General features: G+C 42.6%; 2 protein-coding genes across 10 annotated transcripts in view; one reads left to right on the top strand and one right to left on the bottom strand.

The window, feature by feature from the left end:
* The window catches only part of LOC107132925 (uncharacterized), a 471,858-nt gene that overhangs the window by 195,606 nt on the left and 252,951 nt on the right, over positions 1–23,301 (bottom strand). For 3 of the 5 annotated variants that reach the window (XR_009496428.1, XR_001501312.3, XR_009496431.1), the window contains one exon: positions 19,316–19,385. The exons of the other annotated variants lie outside the window; for them this stretch is intronic. The gene's annotated coding sequence lies outside the window, so the exon portion shown is untranslated. The remainder of the gene's footprint in view (positions 1–19,315; positions 19,386–23,301) is intronic. 5 annotated transcript variants of the gene reach the window in all.
* EFEMP1 (EGF containing fibulin extracellular matrix protein 1) overlaps positions 18,235–23,301 on the top strand; it is a 69,484-nt gene continuing 64,417 nt past the window's right edge. For 2 of the 5 annotated variants that reach the window (XM_024998511.2, XM_010809931.4), the window contains exons 1-2: positions 18,253–18,324; positions 19,519–19,669. In XM_024998511.2, coding sequence (XP_024854279.1) covers positions 19,589–19,669 — 81 coding nt within the window. In that variant the 5' untranslated portion in view covers positions 18,253–18,324; positions 19,519–19,588. 5 annotated transcript variants of the gene reach the window in all.

The raw sequence follows: 23,301 nt of genomic DNA, 5'->3' as shown, positions 1-23,301 counted from the left end.
GGCCACTTCTGTCTCCTTCCTCCCTCTTCTCTTCTCTGTATAACTCCGTGAACATCTCTGAGCAGTCCAGACTGTGGAGCGCACATAAGGAAGTGATTACTGGCTAGCTTGCTCTCTCCTCTTTTGATTCCACCTCGTCTCATTCAGATCACCTCTAACTCCCTCCTCTCTCTTCTCTTCTCTTCTCCATGTAACTCTGTGAACCTCTCTGGGTGTCCCTCACTGTGGAGAAACTTTTCATCTTTAACCTAGATGTTTTATCAATGGTGCTGTATAGAAGGAGAAGTCTTGAGACTACTGTAAAAATAAGACTTAAAACCAGAAGCAGGAGGCTTAAGTCCAAATCCTGAGAACACCAGAGAATTCCTGACTCCAGGGAACATTAATCAACAGGAGCTCATCAAATGCCTCCATACCTACACTGAAACCAAGCACCACCCAAGGGCCAACAAGTTCCAGAGCAAGATATACCATGCAAATTCTCTAGCAACACAGGAACACAGCCCTGAGCTTCAATATACAGGCTGCTCAAAGTTACTCCAAACCCATTGACATCTCATAACTCATCACTGGACACTTCATTGCACTCCAGAGAGAAGAAATCCAGCTCCACCCACCAGAACACTGACACAAGCTTCCCTAACCAAGAAACCTTGACAAGCCACCCGTACAACCCCACCCACAGCAAGGAAACTCCACAATAAAGAGAACTCCACAAACTGACAGAATACAGAAAGGCCGCCCCAAACTTAGCAATATAAACAAGATGAAGAGACAGAGGAATCCCAGCAGGTAAAGGGACAGGATAAATGCCCACCAAACCAAACAAAAGAAGAAGAGATAGGTAATCTACCTGATAAAGAATTCTGAATAATGATAGTGAAAATGATCCAAAATCTTGAAATCAAAATGGAATCGCAGATAAATAGCCTAGAGACAAGGACTGAGAAGATGCAAGAAAGGTTTAACAAGGATCTAGAAGAAATAAAAAAGAGTCAATATATAATGAATAATGCAGTAAATGAGATCAAAAACACTCTGGAGGCAACAAATAGTAGAATAACAGAGGCAGAAGATAGGATTAGTGAAGCAGAAGATAGAATGGTAGAAATAAATGAATCATAGAGGAAAAAAGAAAAACGAATTAAAAGAAATGAGGACAATCTCAGAGACCCCCAGGACAATATTAAATGCCCCAACATTTGAATCATAGGATTCCCAGAAGAAGAAGACAAAAAGAAGGACCGTGACAAAATACTTGAGGAGATAATAGTTGAAAACTTCCCTAAAATGGGGAAGGAAATAATCACCCAAGTCCAAGAAACCCAGAGAGTCCCAAACAGGATAAACCCAAGGCGAAACACCCCAAGACACATATTAATCAAATTAACAAAGATGAAACACAAAGAACAAATATTAAAAGCAGCAAGGGAAAAACAACAAATAACACACAAGGGGATTCCCATAAGGATAATAGCTGATCTTTCAATAAAAACTCTTCAGGCCAGGAGGGAATGGCAAGACATACTTAAAGTGATGAAAGAAAATAACCTACAGCCCAGATTACTGTACCCAGCAAGGATCTCATTCAAATATGGAGGAGAAATCAAAAGCTTTACAGACAAGCAAAAGCTGAGAGAATTCAGCACCACCAAACCAGCTCTCCAACAAATGCTAAAGGATATTCTCTAGACAGGAAACACAAAAAGGGTGTATAAACTCGAACCCAAAACAATAAAGTAAATGGCAACGGGATCATATTTATCAATAATTACCTTAAACGTAAATGGGTTGAATGCCCCAACTAAAAGACAAAGACTGGCTGAATGGATACAAAAACAAGATCCCTATATATGTTGTCTACAAGAAACCCACTTCAAAACAGGGGACACATATAGACTGAAAGTGAAGGGCTGGAAAAAGATATTCCATGCAAATAAAGACCAAAAGAAAGCAGGAGTAGCAATACTCATATCAGATAAAATAGACTTTAAAACAAAGCCTGTGAAAAAAGACAAAGAAGGACACTACATAATGATCAAAGGATCAATCCAAGAAGAAGATATAACAATTATAAATATATATGCACCCAACATAGGAGCACCACAATATGTAAGACAAATGCTAACAAGTATGAAAGGGGAAATTAACAATAACACAATAATAGTAGGAGACTTTAATACCCCACTCACACCTATGGATAGATCAACTAAATAGAAAATCAACAAGGAAACAAAAACTTTAAATGATACAATAGACCAGTTAGACCTAATTGATATCTATAGGACATTTCACCCCAAAACAATGAATTTCACCTTTTCCTCAAGTGCACACGGAACCTTCTCCAGGATAGATCACATCCTGGGCCATAACTCTATCCTTGGTAAATTCAAAAAAATTGAAATCATTCTAAGCATTTTTTCTGACAACAATGCAGTAAGATTAGATCTCAATTACAGGAGAAAAACTATTAAAAATTCCAAAATATGGAGGCTGAACAACTTGCTGCTGTTGTTCACACAAATCACAACAAATCACAGAAGAAATCAAAAAAGAAATCAAAATATGCATAGAAACGAATGAAAATGAAAACACAACAACCCAAAACCTGTGGGACACTGTAAAAGCAGTGCTAAGGGGAAAGTTCATAGCAATACAGGCATACCTCAAGAAACAAGAAAAAAGTCAAATAAATAACCTAACTCTACACCTAAAGCAACTAGAAAAGGAAGAAGTGAAGAATCCCAGGGTTAGTAGAAAGAAAGAAATCTTAAAAATTAGGGCAGAAATAAATGCAAAAGAAACAAAAAAGACCATAGCAAAAATCAACAAAGCCGAAAGCTGGTTCTTTGAAAGGATAAATAAAATTGACAAACCATTAGCCAGACTTATCAAGAAACAAAGGGAGAAAAATCAAATCAATAAAATTAGAAATGAAAATGGAGAGATCACAACAGACAACACAGAAATACAAAGGATCATAAGAGACTACTATCAGCAATTATATGCCAATAAAATGGACGACGTGGAAGAAATGGACAAATTCTTAGAAAAGTACAACTTCACCAAACTGAACCAGGAAGAAATAGAAAATCTTAACAGACCCATCACAAGCACAGAAATTGAAACTATAATCAGAAATCTTCCAGCAAACAAAAGGCCAGGTCCAGAGGGCTTCACAGCTGAATTCTACCAAAAATTTAGAGAAGAGCTAACACCTATCCTACCCAAACTCTTCCAGAAAATTGCAGAGGAAGGTAAACTTCCAAAATCATTCTATGAGGCCACCATCACCCTAATACCAAAACCTGACAAAGATGCCACACAAAAAAAGAAAATTACAGGCCAATATCACCGATGAACATAGATGCAAAAATCCTTAACAAAATTCTAGCAATCAGAATCCAACAACACATTAAAAAGATCATATACCATGACCAAGTGGGCTTTATCCCAGGGATGCAAGGATTCTTCAATATCTGCAAATCAATCAATGTAATACACCACATTAACAAATTGAAAAATAAAAGCCATATGATTATCTCAATAGATGCAGAGAAAGCCTTTGACAAAATTCAACATCCATTTATGATAAAAAAAAAAAAAAAAACAACTCTCCAGAAAGCAGGAATAGAAGGAACATACCTTAACCTAATAAAAGCTATATATGACAAACCAACAGCAAACATTATCCTTAATGGTGAAAAATTGAAAGCATTTCCCCTAAAGTCAGGAACAAGACAAGGGTGCCCACATTCACCACTACTATTCAACATAGTTTTGGAAGTTTTGGCCACAGCAATCAGAGCAGAAAAAGAAATAAAAGGAATCCAAGTTGGAAAAGAAGAAGTAAAACTCTCACTGTTTGCAGATGACATGATCCTCTACATGGAAAACCCTAAAGACTCCACCAGAAAATTACTAGAACTAATCAATGAATATACTAAAGTTGCAGGATATAAAATCAACACACAGAAATCCCTTGCAAACTTATACACTAATAATGAGAAAATAGAAAGAGAAATTAAGGAAACAATTCCATTCACCATTGCAACGAAAAGAATAAAATACTTAGGAATATATCTACCTAAAGAAACTAAAGACCTATATATAGAAAACTATAAAACACTGGTGAAAGAAATCAAGATCAGATCAAATCAGTCACTCAGTCATGTCCGACTCTTTGCGACCCCATGAATCGCAGCATGCCAGACCTCCCTGTCCATCACCAACTCCCGGAGTTCACTCAGACTCACGTCCATCGAGTCAGTGATGCCATCCAGCCATCTCATCCTCTGCCATCCCCTTCTCCTTCTGCCCCCAATCCCTCCCAGCATCAGAGTCTTTTCCAAAGAGTCAACTCTTCGCATGAGATGGCCAAAGTACTGGAGTTTCAGCTTTAGCATCATTCCTTCCAAAGAAATACCAGGACTGATCTCCTTCAGAATGGACTGGTTGGATCTCCTTGCAGTCCAAGGGACTCTCAAGAGTCTTCTCCAACACCACAGTCCGAAAGCATCAATTCTTCGGCGCTCAGCCTTCTTCACAGTCCGACTCTCACATCCATACATGACCACAGGAAAAACCATAGCCTTGACTAGACGAACCTTTGTTGGCAAAGTAATGAATATGCTATCTAGGTTGCTCATAACTTTCCTTCCAAGGAGTAAGCGTCTTTTAATTTCATGGCTGCAGTCACCATATGTAGTGATTTTAGAGCCCAGAAAAATAAAGTCTGACACTGTTTCCCCATCTATTTCCCATGAAGTGGTGGGACCGGATGCCATGATCTTTGTTTTCTGAATGTTGAGCTTTAAGCCAACTTTTTCACTCTCCACTTTCACTTTCATCAAGAGGCTTTTTAGTTCCTCTTCACTTTCTGCCATAAGGGTGGTGTCGTCTGCATATCTGAGGTGAGTGATATTTCTCCCGGCAATCTTGATTCCAGCTTGTGTTTCTTCCAGCCCAGTGTTTCTCATAATGTACTCTGCATAGAAGTTAAATAAACAGGGTGACAATATACAGCCTTGACGAACTCCTTTTCCTATTTGGAACCAGTCTGTTGTTCCATGTCCAGTTCTAACTGTTGCTTCCTGACCTGCATACAAATTTCTCAAGAGGCAGATCAGGTGGTCTGGTATTCCCATCTCTTGAAGAATTTTCCACAGAAAATGAAAGAGGACACTAATAGATGGAGAAATATACCATGTTCATGGATAGGAAGAATCAATATAGTGAAAATGAGTATACTACCCAAAGCAATCAATAGATTCAATGCAATCCCTATCAAGCTACCAATGGTATTTTTCACAGAGCTAAAACAAATAATTTCACAATTTGTATGGAAATACAAAAAACCTTGAATATCCAAAGCAATCTTTAAAGAAGAATGGAACTGGAGGAATCAATCTACCTGACTTCAGGCTCTACTACAAAGCCACAGTCATCAAGACAGTATGGTACTGGCACAAAGACAGAAACATAGATCAATTGAACAAGATAGAAATCCCAGAGATAAATCCATGCACATATGGACACCTTATCTTTGACAAAGGAGGCAAGAATATACAATGGATTAAAGACAATCTCTTTAACAAGTGGTGCTGGGAAAACTGGTCAACCACTTGTAAAACAATGAAACTAGAACACTTTCTAAGACCATACACAAAAATAAACTCAAAATGGATTAAAGATCTAAATGTAAGACCAGAAACTATAAAACTCCTAGAGGAGAACATAGGCAAAACACTCTCTGACATACATTACAGCAGGATCCTCTATGACCCACCTCCCAGAATACTGGAAATAAAAGCAAAAATAAACAAATGGGACCTAGTTAAACTTAAAAGCTTTTGCACAACAAAGGAAACAATAAGCAAGGTGAAAAGACAGCCTTCAGAATGGGAGAAAATAATAGCAAATGAAGCAACTGACAAACAACTAATTTCAAAAATACACAAGCAACTCCTACAGCTCAACTCCAGAAAAATAAATGACCCAATCAAAAAATGGGCCAAAGAACTAAATAGACATTTCTCCAAAGAAGACATACAGATGGCTAACAAACACATGAAAAGATGCTCAACATCACTCATTATCAGAGAAATGCAAATCAAAACCACAATGAGGTACCATTTCACGCCAGTCAGAATGGCTGCGATCCACAAGCAATAAATGCTGGAGAAGGTGTGGAGAAAAGGGAACCCTCTTACACTGTTGGTGGGAATGCAAACTAGTACAGCCACTATGGTGAACAGTGTGGAGATTCCTTAAAAAACTGGAAATAGAACTGCCTTATGACCCAGCAATCCCACTGCTGGGCATACACACCGAGGAAACCAGAATTGAAAGGGACATGTGTACCCCAATGTTCATCGCAGCACTGTTTATAATAGCCAGGACATAGAAGCAACCTAGATGTCCATCAGCAGATGAATGGATAAGAAAGCTGTGGTATATATACACAATGGAGTATTACTCAGCCATTAAAAAGAATACATTTGAATCAGTTCTAATAAGGTGGATGAAACTGGAGCCTATTATACAGAGTGAAGTAAGCCAGAAAGAAAAACACCAATACAGTATACTAACGCATATATATGGAATTTAGAAAGATGGTAACAATAACCCTGTATGGGAGACAGCAAAAGAGACACAGATGTGTAGAACAGTCTTTTGGACTCTGAGGGATAGGGAGAGAGTGGGATGATTTGGGAGAATGACATTGAAACATGTATAATATCATATAAGAAATGAATCGCCAGTCCAGGTTCAATGCAGGATACAGGATGCTTGAAGCTGATGCACTGGGATGAACCAGAGGGAGGGTACGGGGAGGGAGGTGGGAGAGGGGTTCAGGATGGGGAACACGTGTATACCCATGGCGGATTCATGTTGATGTATGGCAAAACCAACACAATATTGTAAAGTAATTAACCTCCAATTAAAATAAATAAATTTAAATTAAAAAAAAAGAAGAAGACAATACTTCTGTCATCTCACCAGACCTAACAGCCAGGTTCTGGACTTTGACATTCTTCTCTTACTGGCACTAGAGAAGACAGTACTTCTGCCACAACTTACTAGACCTAACAGCCAGGTTTTAAACTTTGACATTCTTCTCTTACTGGCACTAAGTCATTTCTCCTTATTTTTCTGGACCTAGGAATTTTTCCTTTTTGTATTTAGGGGACATTCTGATGACTGCTGATGGCCTACCACTCTAAGGAAAGAAATGATGAACAGGCAAAAGCAATGTGAGAAATACAGGTAAGTAGAAGGTGACAACAACAGGTAGATTCAATATAACAACTACAAATAAATGTTTTTACCCAGGTCAGTGTTTGTGTAAAACTGACACAAAGAAGTTGAGCAACTGCTATGATTACCCAGCTAAAGCACAGCAAAAGTCCAGGCAAGAACTCCTGTGTCCTTTCATATTTTCTTTCTACCACACCTTTCTCTTCACTTTTTTTTTTGTTTGTTTTGGCCACACTACAGTTTTCAGGATCTTAGTTCCCATACCAGGGATGGAACTCAGATCTCAGCAGTGAAAGTTCAGAGTCCTAACCACTGGCCTGCCAAGGAATTCCCTTTTCTATACCTTTAAGTTTGCCTAGGATTGAGGGCTTTCCAAGGATATAGAACTTCCAGTGCAAAAACTGGAAAAGTCCTGGGAAAACTGGGATGAGTCAATCACCTTGACATTAATCTCTACATAATTGTTCCATCTTCACTGCCTTCTTCACTGCCTTCTTAATATTTTTTCATAGATTTCACTTTCCAGTTACCCACATACTAGTGAAAATCATTAATCAGGTTTTAACCACAAGATTTGTGGCTCCATGACTCAATTAAAGCCTGTGGGTCCTTGAGACTTCTAATTATTTTCAAGGAATTTTTTTTTTTAAAGGAAAGAAAAAGTGAAGTCAATCAATCATGTCTGACTCTTTGTGACCCCATGGACTGTAGCTTACCAGGCTCCTCTGTCCATGGGATTTTCCAGGCAAGAGTACTGGAGTGGGTTGCCATTTCCTTCTCCATTTAAAAAGGGAGCAATAGTAAAAATTTTGCTAAGGGCTACACTGTTCTCCAGTGTGGGCTTAGGAGACCTTTCACCTAGGAAAGAAATCCTTCCCCTCAGTTCTGATTGGTTGAGGTGGGACGATGGGCTACCCTGAAACAACAGCCAGAGAATGCCATTGCTGATTTCATTACCTTATACCTGTCAGGAGATGCCCTATTGTAAGGAATACCTAAAGAATCCTGGGTTAAGATGGAGGAATAGTCTACTATAGCCCATCACACTATATATTCTAATATCTCAGAACAATCATTCACATGTATTTGATATTTACCATGAGTTTCTTACCTAGTCCCCACAACCTTAAGAAAGAAAGAGTGTTATCCTTCCCATTTTATAGAAGCAGGAACTGAGGCTTATAGCACTTACAAGATTTCCCAAAGGTAAGATTTTGTAAATAGTAAATAAAGAGGTCAAAACAAAAAAGAAAAAATTAATGTTAGACTTCATCCAATTTAAAAATGTTTGCTCCCAAAAAAACAGCATTAAGAGAATGAAAAGGCAAAACAAAGACTGGGAGAAAACATTCAAAAATCTGACAAAGAACTTGCAGGGAGAACTTGTATTTTTTTAAAAGCTCTTACTACTAATAAGACAAAAAACAAAAATAAAGAAATAAAGATTTGAATGGGCTCTTCACAAAAGAAGACATAATGATGGATAATGAGCATATAAAAAAGTTCAGTATCATTAGATATCAGAGAAACATAATATAAAACCACAATGAGCTGCCACTTACACACCTGCCATAAAATGGCTAGCATTATAAGTTGCTGACAATATCACAGAGTTTCACATACTGCTGGTAGGAATGTAAAGTGGTATGGCTACTTTGGGAAATACTTTGGCACTTTCTTATGAAGTTAAACATACCTATACCATATGACCCAGAGATTCCACCTCTAAGTATTTATCTAAATGAAGGGAAAATATATGTCCACACAAAGATTTCTACATTAAATGTCCATGATGGCTTTATTCACAAACAATCCAAATACCCATCCACAGGTGAACAGATAGACAAACCAGGGTATATGCACACAGTGGAACAATACTCATTAATTAAAAAGGAGTGAACTTCTGATATACCTAACAGCTAGGATGCATCTCAAAAGTATGCTGAGTGAAGGAAGCCAGATGCAAAAATGTACATGTTCTAGGATTCCATGTACATGAACTTCTGCTGAGAAATGGCTGCAGAGGAGCAAGGGTATAAGTAAGGAGAAAGATAAGGAGGCTAAAATAATTTGTGTGGAAGATGGTGGCAGCAGAGGCCAGCATGGTCATGAAATAAGTAATGAGAAGTTGTTCAGTTCTGGATACAGTTTAAAGATGAAGCCAACAGAGTTTTCTGAAGAACTGAATGCAGGGTGTGTAAGAAAGAAGAGAAGCCACGGATGACTCTGTGATCTTGGATCTAAGCAAATGGAAAGATGAAATTGCTGTTCATTAAGATGGTGAAGCAGGTAGGTAGAGAAGGTAGGGAAGAAGGGTGAAAGTCAGCAGACTGTTCAGTTTGAAATGTCCATTAGGTGCACAAATGAAGATAGCAGGTCAGGAGTTGGATGTACAGGAACAATTCCTGGCTGGAGATAGAAATTTGGGGGTTTTAACCCCCTTTTTTCCTGGGGAAAAGGCTGAAGATAGGTAAAAAGAACTCAAAAAGTAGAATAAAATGTCTAGACAGAACTTCTTACTGTACAAAAGCAAAGATACAATTTACTAAAGTTTGGAGGTCAATAATGACTGGGGAAACAAAAATGGAAATTCTGGCACCAAAATCTTCAATACTATTACCAAAACCCCGTACACTAAAATAACTATGGTGAAGCATCAGGGTGGTGAAGCTCCTCTGATCTTGTCCACTGCTGTGTGGCTTGCAACCAAACTGGCAAGTTTGGCAACCTACTACATACACAACAGATAAGGACAGAGGCTCCCCCCGGCCACCCCCCCTGCCCCCCCGCCACCTGCGCCCCCCCCCGCGCCCCCCCCGCCCCCCCCCCCCACCACAGCCGCTCTCTCTCTCTTGCATTCCCTATCATTTGATGCCCTTTGGTCTGCAGGGAAGGAGAAGGAGCTGTTGGGCGGAGCCTCTGCCCCTGCTGAGGGGGTGCTGAGTCAACAACTTCAGCTTGCATATTGTCTCATTCATGAAACTATTTTCTTTAGAAGTCATAACTGCCTTGGAGGCAAACTATTAATCTGACTTTAGAGTTGGAGCGTTCAAAGATAGCCACAATCTGTGTGGTATGACTTGAAGAAGCCAGAAAAAAATTTTTTCTTTTTCTCTCCAAATTCCTGAAATTCCACCATTAGTATGAAAGGTGAGAGCAAAATATCCAATTTTGAATGACCAATGTTGGGGACTCCCATAAATGAACCAGTGGAGAGAAGAAAAGCAGTAGATGATAAAGGCATGGGTGGGGGGAGGGGGGGGTGTGGTTGAAAGACCAAAAACAACACAACCTCACAATTTTGTGTGAGTTCTACTTGGCCTATTCCCAACACCTGGCACACAGTAAGTCACAAATATTTGTTGAATTGAAGGAGGAAACAGAACAGGCTCCATCTTGAAAGCAGGACTCCATCTTGGGCCGGATTGTGGACTTTGAGCTATATGCCCAGTATCTATGGAAACGATATACCAACTGGAAAACCAGGCCCACTGGACGGAAGAGCCCCAGGGCTCGTACCTAGACTCTCTGTTGCCTAAAAGAATACCCTAATTATCTGTGTAACCGAATAGAATCATAACTTCTATTGTGCTTTTTGGGGTATGACCACAGGCCTATTGATAATTGTCCACTGTTAACTACCTAGGCTTAAGGCATATGAATCATGGGTTAACTTTGATTGTATCTTTCTTTTCCTTTGTTCAGACTACTTTCAGGGAATTGGGGGAAGTGGGTTTGGGCACGTACACTTAGGGTATAGAAGGTTTTCAGAAAAACTGGCAGGGTCCTTGGCTAAGAGGAGACTCTGCCTTGGGCCCACCAGTATAATAAACTGCACTCCACTATCTGCATTGTCCTTCTGAGTGAGTTTGTTTCCCAGGACACATGGCTACAACATTTGGTGCATGGGCCGGGAAACCCCTCACTTTGAGGAGACAAGTCCCATTTGGGACTACTCCAAGGCCTTGCGGCTCGAATATTCTAGAGGGGGGAAGGCGCCTCGCCCTTCTGGAAGGATTCTGCTTCTCAATGCCCGGACCTTTCATGTTAGCAGGTAGTGGACGGCAGCAGGGGAACTGAGCGCTCAGGTGAGGAGGAGCCCACCCGGTAGGGTGGAAAAGGGGGCCTGATCACCCACCTGGGAGGGATTAGAAGGAGCACAGATGGAGCCTAGAATAGGTAGGTGGCAACGATTTCTTGGTACACAGGTTGACGAATGTGTTAGGGCTTAGGAAGGAAATTTGTGAAGGTCATTTAGGAGGTGGTGTCCATGCCGTCTTGAGGAAAATTATTACCAAGCAATTGCCAGGGGATTTTTAGGAGAAGAAACTTGGTTTTTGTGTGCTTGTATTCTGCCCTCACTTCATGGGAAATAGATGGGGAAACAGTGGAAACAGCGTCAGACTTTATTTTGGAGGGCTCCAAAATCACTGCAGATGGTGATTGCAGCCATGAAATTAAAAGACACTTACTCCTTGGAAGGAAAGTTATGACCAACCTAGATAGCATATTCAAAAGCAGAGGCAATACTTTGCCAACAAAGGTCCATCTAGTCAAGGCTATGGTTTTTCCAGTGGTCATGTATGGATTTAAAAGATGGACTGTGAAGAAAGCTGAGCGCTGAAGAACTGATGCTTTTGAACTGTGGTGTTGGAGAAGACTCTTGAGAATTCCTTGGACTGCAAGGAGATCCAGCCAGTGCATTCTAAAGGAGATCAGATCTGGGTGTTCTTTGGAAAGAATGATGCTAAAGCTGAAACTCCAGTACTTTGGCCACCTCATGTGAAGAGTTGACTCCTTGGAAAAGACCCTGATGCTGGAAGGGATTGAGGGCAGGAGGAGAAGGGGATGACAGAGGATGAGATGGCTGGATGGCATCACCGACTTGATGGACATGAGCTTGAGTGAACTCTTGGAGTTGGTGATGGACAGGGAGGCCTGGCATGCTGCAATTCATGGGGTCACAAAGAGTCGGACACGACTGAGTGATTGAACTGAACTGATTCTGCCCTTCCCAAGGAGGTGTCCCATCTGCTAGAAATTCTTGACCCCCTCGGAACTGTCATGCTAGAAGGAAGGGGATACATAAGTGAGTACAAATTGGCTTTTCCGGAGATGGCCTGGGACGTGGGATATTTAACCCATCTGTATTTTCATCCACACCTGATCAAGCCCACCAAGGCAGAATGGACTTTAAAAGTTAAGGGAGAAACAGTCTTGGATCACGTGGTGTTCTGGTTTGGCTGTGCTGACCGGCAGGTGAAGACAAGCCAATCCCCCTTCTCCCTCTGGGATCTGGCAGGTAAGGCTCTTCTCACCTCAAATAGGAAGGAGGCAGAATGGCAATTTAAGTGTCATTGAGTGGAAATATCAGAAGTACATAGGGTACTGAGAACTTTGTAGACAGACGAAAAGGAAAAGTAGAAGAAGGTCCGAGAAGGTAGCAAGATGGGGGGAAGTGAATCTAAGGCAACTGTATTGGAGTGCATGATTAAAAATTTAAAGAAGGGATTTTGAGGAGACTATGGGGTGAAGATGAAGCCTAACTGCCTCCACATACTCTGTGAGGTCGAATGGCCCCCTATGGGAGTAGAATGGCCACCAGAGAACACCATGAACTTTAAAATAGTGGAAGCAGTCTATACAGTAGTCACAGGAGAGCCAGGACACCTGGATCAATATCCATATATTGACTCATGGTTAGGGTTAGCTCAAGACCCTCCTACTTGGACAAGGTTCTGTATCCAGAAGGGAAAGGGGAAAATATTAATGGCACAAAAATTGACTGATGATAAAAAAGGAAATTCTACAGGATTTGGACAGGGATGACCTGACTCCTCCCACATACTGGATAATGACGTGCCTGCCTCCCAGTGTTCCACCAGGTCCAGAGGCCGCCTTACTGACCAATCCAGGGCCAGGTGAAGTTCCTGCAGCAGCCACTGCTCTTCCACCAGCTCTCCCAGAGTTCATAGAGCCGCCATTTCGGCAGGCTCCAATCCCAGCAATAGAGACCTCTGGTCAACGCCCCCCGAATTCCACCTCAGCTGAACCTCCTAGATTGTATCCACCTCTCCCAGTAAGTACTGATGGGAAGGGGGAAGAAAACACAGCAATTAGACAGAAGCTATGCTCTGCCAAGGAACAGGGGGATGCCTACAGATGCCCCTCAGAGAGCTACAATAGCCTCCAGTTCAGGACGCATGGGGCACTGCCATCCGCCCCCTGTAGCCTATTATTACCAGCCATTTTCCTCTACCGATATATTAAACTGGCAGAGACACACTCCACCGTAGCGTGGGGGAGCCACAAGCCATGATTAGGCTAATGGAGACTATTTTTCGAACCCACCACCCTACATAGGATGACATAATCCAACTACTAGTCTCCCTTTTCAGCACTGAGGACAGACACAGGATCCTAACTGAGGCCAGAAAATGGTTACGAGAAATGGTACCTGAGGGTACCACAAACCCGCAGTGGTGGGCAGAACTAGCCACCCCTGATAAGAGGCCCAGTTGGGACTGTAACAGAGAGGAAGGGAGGGGCCACCTGGAGAGATATTGGGTGACTATTTTACAAGGTGTCAAGAAGGGGGCCTAAAAAGCTATGAGTATCACAAAACCCTCCGAAGTGATTCAAAGGGAAAGCGAATCACCCTCTGAGTTCTGCGAAAGACTGTGAGAGGCCTATAGACTTAATATGCCAATGGACCCAGCCAGAGGCTGCTGGGTCTCAGATGGTGGTAAATGCAGCCTTTGTGTCTCCAGCCTACCCTGAAAATGTCAGATGGGGGGACACCCAGTGACTCATGAATTTTTATACATCCCTGAATGCCCAGTACCTTTGTTAGGAAGAGACTTGCTGTCTAAATTGGGGGTACAAGTGACCTTACCCCCCACAAAAGACCCACTGTTCGAGTGGGCTCAACCACCTATCTACTCTTCCTCTCAGTAACCCCTCAAGATGAATGGAGGTTGCACGATCTCCCGGAAGGGACACGGGACAGGCTAAACAGTCAAGAGAGACAGTTAACTCAACAATTCCCTGGGGTCTGGGCAGAAGACAACCCACCCCAGGCTTGCAAAACAAGTCCCACTGGTAATAGAACTCAAACCCAGTACAATTATGTCAGCACCTGCCTTGGGCCTGCCAGACCTTGCTAAGCCATTTACTCTTTATGTGACTGAAAAGGACAAGGTGGCTATGGGAGTGTTGTCCCAGACTATGGGGACATGGGACAGACCAGTGACTTTTCTCTAATCAGCTGGACAATGTTGCCACTGGGTGGCTGGGATGCTTATGTGCAGTTGCTGCAGTTGTCTTACTGGTCCGGGAGGCAACCAAGCTGACTTTGGGCCAAGATTTGTTCGTAAAAGTCCCACATGAGGTCAACATTCTCCTGCAAGGGGACCCCCATGAATGGCTGTCAACATCCCGGATTACTCAATACCAGGGACTGTTATGTGAGAACCCCCATGTTACTACTAAGCCTTGTCAGGCCCTGAATCTGGCTACTCTCTTTCTTGTGGGAGAAGGTGGGCCCTCACATGATTGCAAGGAAATATGCCAGCAGACCTGACTTGAGAGACCAGCCAATCCCGGATCCAGATTTGGTCCTGTACACCAACGGCACCAGCCTGGTGAAACAAGGACAATGACTGTCGGGATAGGCAGTAGTCATGGAAGAAACCATCGTTGAGGCTAGCTCTCTGCCATCACACTGGTCCACTCAATAGGCCGAAATATATGCTCTAATCCAGGCCCTCCAGCTGTCAAAAGATAAGAAGACAAACATTTACACAGACTCCAGGTATGCTTTTGCCACATTACAGGGCTCTGTATAAGGAGAGAGGCCTTTGACAGCCAGTGAAAAAGATATTAAAAATAAGGAAGAAATCAAGGCCCTATTAGATGCTGCCTGGGAACCAGAAAGGGTTGCAGTCATACACTGCTGAGGACGTCAAAAAGAGGATACCCCCCGGGCTCAGGGAACAGACTGGCAGATAAGACCGCTAAACAAGCAGCCGAGGGCTTGTGACAAGTGAAATCCCTATTAAAGCTTCCATTTTGGCGGAGATAACTGAGCTAACGCTAGACTCTCCAAAATACACTGAAGCCCAAAACCAACTAGCCAAAGCAGAAGGGGCCATCAAGACTGAAAAGGGATGGTGGGAATTGCCAAGTGGCAAATTATTGGTACCAGAGGAGCTGGCACCCACTCTGGTAAGCCAAACAAACCAAGCGACCCATCTAGGCCATGATAAACTGGAAGAGCTAATTCGAAAATATTTCTTGGTTCCTTGCCTCTCTTCCCTATACAGGACAAACTCTCAGAACTGCATTGCCTGCTCACAGGTCAATGCTGCCTCTTGGCACAGACAGAAACCTCCAAGGATTCAGGTAAAAGGCATGCTGCCGTTTGAACACCTGGAAGTGGACTTCACTGAAAAGAAACCTCACCAATACTACCATTACCTGCTGGTCGTAGTATGTACGTTCTCGGGATGGGTAGAAGCTTTTCCTACCCAGACTGAAAGAGCATCAAAAGTAGCCTGGTGCCTGCTTAGGGAGATAGTTCCCAGATTTGGATTTCCTACCAGCATTGGATCGGACAATGGCCCAGCTTTCATAGCTGATTTAGTATAACAAGTAAGCAAAACTGTAAACATCAAGTGGAAATTACATACAGCATATAGGCCCCAGAGTTCTGGGATGGTGGAAGGAACCAACCGGACACTTAAAGAGACACTCTCCAAGTGGATCTCAGAGACTGTTCCTGGGTGGACTTGTTTCTGACGGCTCTGCTCAGACTCACGATGACCCCACAGTCCCATGGCTCGTCTCTTCTTTAAGAGCATCTTAAAGAAGAAGAGATGAAGCTCTACAATCAACTGCTGCTACAAGAACTTGCTGGTATCATCTTGAGACAAAACTGTATATGGGAGGCCCCCTCCCATAATAAAACAGGTGTCAACAAATTTGCCTCAGGTAAGAGAAGATGGGATTTCACAGCAGATGGAACAACTGGGTAAGGTAATAAATCAGGTAATGAAGTTTATACAAGAAAGGGTGCCATTCCCCCTTGGGGAACAGATTCACGAATTTGTGCTTGGGGATCAGGTGTGGTCAAGGACTGGAAACACGACTCCTTGGCGGCACATTGGAAGGGTCCATATACTGTTGTTCTAACCACCCCTACGGCAGTTAAAGTTGCAGGTGTCACTCCCTGGATCTATCACACGAGCGTGAAGAGAGCATACCATGCAGACCCAGAGGACACCGAGTGGACTACACAGAAGGACCCCACTGATCCCCATGAACCCAAGAGCATCTTAAAGAAGAAGAAGAGATGAAGCTCTACAATCAACTGCTGCTACAAGGACTTGCTGGTATCATCTTGAGACTAACCATAGTTTCAGTACAGAGAGGGACTGGTGCTATAGTTAAAGTTGAATGTTGTCCATACATTCCTGATTTATCTGGCTATGTATCAGCCACCCTAGATGACATGAAAGGTCAGTTAAAAGTTATGTCTGATGATAATCTTCCTTTTTGGACTTCGGTCCTATCTTGGATGAAGGGTGATTGGTGGAAAACTATATTTACCATTGTTATAGTTGCCTTGATAGTTCTGCCTTGTGAACTCTTTATTTTACAATGTACTATGAACTTTGTAACCCAAAGGTTGATGTCGTTCTCCCAAATTGGAGGTCGGAGAGTCAGAGCGCAATATATCCCTATGAATGATGCTCATATGAGTTAAGAGCATCAAGAAAAGGGAATGAAGGAGGAAACAGACAGAACAGGCTCCATCTTGAAAGCAGGACTCCATCTTGGGCCGGATTGTGGACTTTGAGCTATATGCCCAGTATCTATGGAAATGATATACCAACTGGAAAACCAGGCCCACTGGATGGAAGAGCCCCAGGGCTCGTACCTAGACTCTCTGTTGCCTAAAATAATACCCTAATTATCTGTGTAACTGAATAGAATCATAACTACTATTATGCTTTTTGGGTATGACCACAGGCCTATTGATAATTGTCCACTGTTAACTACCTAGCAGAGAAGGCAATGGCACCCCACTCCAATACTCTTGCCTGGAAAATCCCATGGATGGAGGAGCCTGGTAGGCTGCAGTCCATGGGGTCGCTAAGAGTTGGACATGACTAAGAGACTTCACTTTCACTTCACTAACTACCTAGGCTTAAGGCATATGAATCACGGGTTAACTTTGTATCTTTCTTTTCCTTTGTTCAGACTACTTTCAGGGAATTGGGGGAAGTGGATTTGGGTACATACTCTTAGGGTATAGAAGGTTTTCAGAAAAACTGGTCAAGGTCCTTGGCTAAGAGGAGACTCTGCCTTGGGCCCACCAGTGTAACAAACAGCATTCCACTATCTGCATTGTCCTTCTGAGTGAGTTTGTTTCCCGGAACGCATGGCTACAACATTATGAATGCTCTTTTTCTATATTTTAGGAAGTAGACACTCCCCTATCCCCTCCTCCCACCAAAAAAAAAAAAAATCTTAAAGAAAAGGCGAAAGAACTAGTCCTATAAATGGGGTTAATTTACTTTCCTAGGATTCACTTTTTTTTTTTTTTTTTAAGCAATTTCTCAGGACGCTCGCAAGCTCTCTGGGAGAGCAGTTTTCCACTCCGCGGGGCACGAGAAATTGCCTGGGAGGCTGGAGCATCACCAAGGCCTATTCATATCCCAAACATCACATGCCAAACGTGCCATCTTCTGCCTAGAGTTCCGGCGCGTCTGGGAACTAAGGGTGAGGGGCTGGGAGGGGCGGGCAGGCGCCCTCGGAGGTAGGGGCGCAGACCCAGCTGCGCAGCGCGCCCTCCCCTCTGGGTTTGCTGCGCTCAGCTCAGCCCTTGCGCCTCCCTCAGCTCTCTCCTCCGCCCCCCTTCGCCCTCCCCTTTCCCTCCTTTTCTCCTCCTCCTCCTGCCGCCGCGCCGCTGCCAGACCTCGCCAGTTCAGACCCACGGGGCTGCCCTCCCCTGCGCTCTCCCCTCGCTGCCCGGGCCCGGAGCGCAGCGCGGCCGCGCAGGTAGGAACCCCGGAGCGGGGGTCACACCAGCGCACCCCGTGCCCGCGTGGCCGCGCGCTGAGGAGTAAGTGGGGTGACTTGAGGGGTGCAGTGGACCTGAGAACTGCCCCCACACAGTGCAGGATCTTTCAGGCAGAGAGGGAGGTGGAGGTGTGAGGTCTCGGAATGCGATCTGTCAGGATGTGCGAGCATTAGGTGACATCTGTTTGGATGGGCATGTGTGTGCGTGCCGACAATCAACCGACAGGGCTTTGCCCGCAAACGAAGTTTTGAAACTTTCAGGGGGCCAGTGTGTGAGATTTAAGCCGCACCTGGATTTCACCGGAACTGGTTAGAAGCTGGAGCACTAAGCAGCTCCCCAGAGACAGCCGCCTGTTAACATACTTTTAAGAAAGGGGACCTCGCCTCCCTGAGGACGCCTGGCCGGCCGCCCTGAAACTGGTACTTCGGGCTGCGGTGTGGTTCCCCAGTTCTGGCCTTAGGGAGACCGGATCCTGAAGGTAGCATTTCGGGGACCGAGACACCCGTAAGGCGCGAGGGAACTAGACGCTTGGGCTGCTCCTCTACACCACCTGGGGCTTTTAAACAAAGCTGCTCACAGAGAACGCGTGGAAATGCCACTTGGAGAGTTTGCGCTGGGGAATGTGAGGAGTTCTGAAGGGCAGGTATTTTACTATGGGAGGAGATTGCTCCGGAGTTTCGCTGTGGTATTTTGTTTTAAAAAAAAAAGAAGCCAAGATAATTCATATTGGTTCACAAGTTTTTCTGCTGAACTTTGCAAGGAACTTAATGAGCGACTGATCTGATCTGATAACTAGCTGGAGGTGAGCTTATAGGGAAAGCCTTAACGTTCAAAGGAATATGAGATTTGCTGCCCCACTTCCACCCTCGGAAAAACAATGCACCGTCACCTTTGAAATTAATTACCCTGTATTCTTTCTCTTTCACCCCCTTTCTCGAGCCTATTGTAGGTGCAGTGTAAATTGCTTACCTTACAGCTTTTGTGTATATTCGTAGCCGGACAGTGTAAATCGAAATGTAATTCTGCAGCCGTCTTCAGCCTTTGGTGTCCCGTTTGGCCAAGGGAAAGTTGAGGAGGGGGTGGGGAGATGAGAAGTAGATTAGAAGAAGTTGTGTATGAAGGAGCCTCAGCTTTCTCCACCTTCTCTACCTTACTTGCTTGTTACTTTACAGCTGAAGTTTTATTTTCCTCCGCTGCGGATGCTAAGCATCGGTTTGTACTGTGTTTTATTTGAGATTCACGATGTTGAAAGCCCTTTTCCTAACTATGCTGACTCTGGCGTTGGTCAAGTCACAGGACACTGAAGAAACCATCACGTACACGGTAAGGGGTGATGGAATTTGAGATAACTGCGGTTCAGTGGGATTCTGTGGCACAAGGGAGACTTTATCCAGTCCTGCCAGTCTATGTGGGCTATTCTCTGCAGAGGGTAATAAATTAAACCAGCGTTAACAAGGTTCACGTTTAAGATATGTTGTAAATAGCCTGTCCTTTCAAAAGTTCATTTAGATCCCCATTTGAGATAGGGACCAAAATGTAAGGATTTATGCAAGGCCAAAAAGGGAAACTCCTTTAAAACAAAAATCAAAGTAAGCTACATGTTTATGAAACATTCAGCATATTAATGAGTGTAAGTCATTGGAAAACATGAATTACTATATACATGCAGATAAAACCAGAACTCAAGGAGTAAGACTCAAATAGGAATGTTAAATATCATAAAAGCCCTTCACCTCATTTGTGCATGTGACTTATGTTCTCATGTAAGTGGATTTTCTCGACTTTATAAAGGCTATTATTCACTTACAATCTAACTGATAGCTCATATAAATGCCACTCAGATAGACATGTGTTACCAGGATGCAGTATTTGGTAAAATGCATTGTGTGAAATTTGGTTTTGTATTTTCTGATTAGCATATCTGATATTTCCAAGTAATCTTTATTAATTAGCTAATTGTATGAGTCAATCAACATTGAAAAAGTATTGAAAATATCATCATCTAACCACCCCTCCCCACCACTGCCCAGAATGGATGGTGAGAACAGAGAGCAGTGCTTGCCTCACTTCTGGTGAGTTTGTTTGCACCTCTGTTTTGTGTTTTCTAGTCTTTAATCAGTGTTTTGAGGCAAATGACATTTGTCCTGGATCAGAATATGAAAACCATATTTTTCTACTTGCTCCCAACTTAAAATTAAGTAATCTTACTCAAAAGAATTTTGAAAATTTTTGAAAATAAAACTCTAAAAGTGAGCTAATGTTAATTACTGATAATAAACATTATCTCACTTTTTGATACCGTATTATCCCTAGAATGTTAGTATTCATCTGGCAAATGTTCCTTGTTGTCCAGATCAACTATAAATCAGATGGGGTTTAGTATAAATATTTTGTTAACTTAATGGTAAATGTAGTTGCTTCCTCTGCTGAAGATAAATAAAGCAAGAGAAATGAATACATGTGTTGTTTATCTTCAGATGAAATTGTTTTGTTCTTTGGGCTAAACTTACTACCTTCTTAGGGAGTTAAAATTAAATTAGCTACCCCCTTTTATATTCATGTAATAATAGATTTTATTGCTTTTACAACTGCTTATCTTGTACTCCCTTCCCTTTGCTAATCACCTAAACCTTACTCATCTTTGGCAGAGAAAGTTCCCTGTGGTTGAGACACTGTAGTTTTAAGACTGCTAACTAGGGTTCACCATTTATACCAGGTTTCTCAGATATGGCACCCTTTCTGTGCCAAGATTAAATCTATTCTCTTTTAAACTGTATATGGCTATTAGTTCATGGTTAAAGGACAAGATGTAACTATTTTTTTAGTAACTCCCTATGGAGACACTATCTCTTTTCATTCTCATAGCAAAGTATGAGCTAAGTGGCATGCTCTTACTTCTAGTAGAACTAAAGATCAGAGAGGTATCTAAATTAAGACTACACAACCAGTAAGTGGTGAAACTAAATTCAGTCTAGGCTTGTTTAATTGTGATCCATATTGAATGTCCTGGAACTGAAGACCTAAAACAAACTGCAAGTCTCCTCTATTTAGCATACAAATTTATCAAGTGAACTGCCATTCTGCCTACCTTTCAGAAGGATGGGATCATATCCATAAGATAGCCTCATATTCTCCTTTCATATTAAAGATAGGATCCATTCAGTTATGTATTCGTCATGTACCTGCCTTGTGCATAAGCAATTCTCATCACTATCAAAAGAATTCAGCTTATTTGTTTACTAAAAAATTTCAGACCTTAACCTTGGGGAATTTACCTTGAGAAAAGTACTGTTGAAAAGTACAAAGTATTATGCAGCTTATACATGTTGCTAAAGAAATACAAAAGCAGAGGTAATTAATGTTCATACTGGCAACCCACTCTATTATTCTTGCCTGGAGAATCCCATGGACAGAGGAGCCTGGTGGGCTACCGTCCACAGGGTTGCAAAGGTTTGGATACAACTGAAGCGACTTAGCACGTGCTGCCTTCAATAAGCGACTGGCTTATTGAAGGAGTTAGAACTTGCTGCTACTTCTTGAAGGAAGTGAGGACTTTGAATTATTCTAGAAAGCCTGAAGAGGCACCTGAATCAGAAAAGGTGGCATAATCAAAGACTAGAAGGGAACATAGCCAAGTCAAGATCAGGAGGTGACAAGGGGCTGGGTGGTGTGGAGAACCTAAAGATGGTAATAGTGGAAGATGAGGGGTCCACAGGCCCCTGTGAGCTCTTAGATGGAGGAGCAGTGTAACCAAGAGAGCAAAGAAAGGTTATCATAGAGGCTTGTGTGCAGAATGCAGTGATATGGAGACCAGCTAAGGAGATTTGCCTTCTCATGAAGTCAGGAAGGCTTACACCAACATGGGAGATATAAAAATGGATGCAAAAACAGCAGAGCTTGAAGGAAAATGATGGAAAAGTTGATGTTAAAATTGTTATTCTGGTTCCTGAGAAATGTGGTATACTGCCTTGGACAGTGTTGGTAAAAGTAGAAGCGTTAGTTTGGGAAATAAAATGAGTTTAGTTTTCACCTTATTGTCTCGGAAGTCAGTAAAATATCTAAACTCATCTCTGTCTCCAATCAGCTATTTATTTGCCAAGCATCTGTTGTTTGCCAAGCAACTCTTGGCTCTTATGGAAGAATTTAAGTTTATTTGTTTGTTTATTCTACTTTTGCTTAATCCTTCCTGAAACCTCTTCCTCAAATCTGCATGTGATCAGATGTTTTCTTGAGCTTAAGAATTCTTCAGAGGCCTCATCACTTAGACCAGCATGTCTCAAGAAGTAGCCCATAGATAACTTGTATCAAAATCACCTGAGATGCTTGTTAGGAATTCAGATTCCATGCCCCCTACCTGACCTACAGAGTCAGAGCCTTTGGTTGGTCCCAGGAATCGCATTTTAACAAGCACCAGACTGATTCTTAAGCATAATAAAGCTTGAGATTCACTGACCTTCAAGGTCGAATTCAGTTCCCACTTGGCCTTTCCAGAGAAAGGCTTCCCAGGTTTGGCCCTGCCTACCTCTCTTATCTCACTCCATCCACCCAGGACTACTGGTAGCTCCTTCCAGCTTTGCACCTTTGCTTATGTGGTCCCTCATCCTAGACTTACCACATCTCTCTGGAAAAAAATCCAACTCACTTGTAGCTTTGCCCATAAAGCCCTCCTTTCCACCCTGTCATGCCTACCCACAGTCCTGAACAGAGTCCATCACTCCTTCCACAGGTGAATTTGTCTCACGACACCTGACATCTTGCTTCAACTAATCTACCTGTCTGTCTCCTCTTCAGGCCTGCGAGCTGCCTGAGAATAGGAACAAGATCTTAATCATCTTTGCTTTCCCAGGGACTAGGATGGTGCCTGGTGTGAAAGGGTACTTGACAGATGGTTCTGTCAGTGAGTGAACTAGAGAGGACCTTTAGAAACTGAAGCTGGGAGGCAGGCCATGGTATGA

This window comes from Bos taurus, chromosome 11, assembly GCF_002263795.3.
Source record: "Bos taurus isolate L1 Dominette 01449 registration number 42190680 breed Hereford chromosome 11, ARS-UCD2.0, whole genome shotgun sequence".
Taxonomy (NCBI): domain Eukaryota; kingdom Metazoa; phylum Chordata; class Mammalia; order Artiodactyla; family Bovidae; genus Bos; species Bos taurus.
Note: the sequence above shows the minus strand (reverse complement) of the source record. Positions and strands in the feature narration are given on the sequence as shown.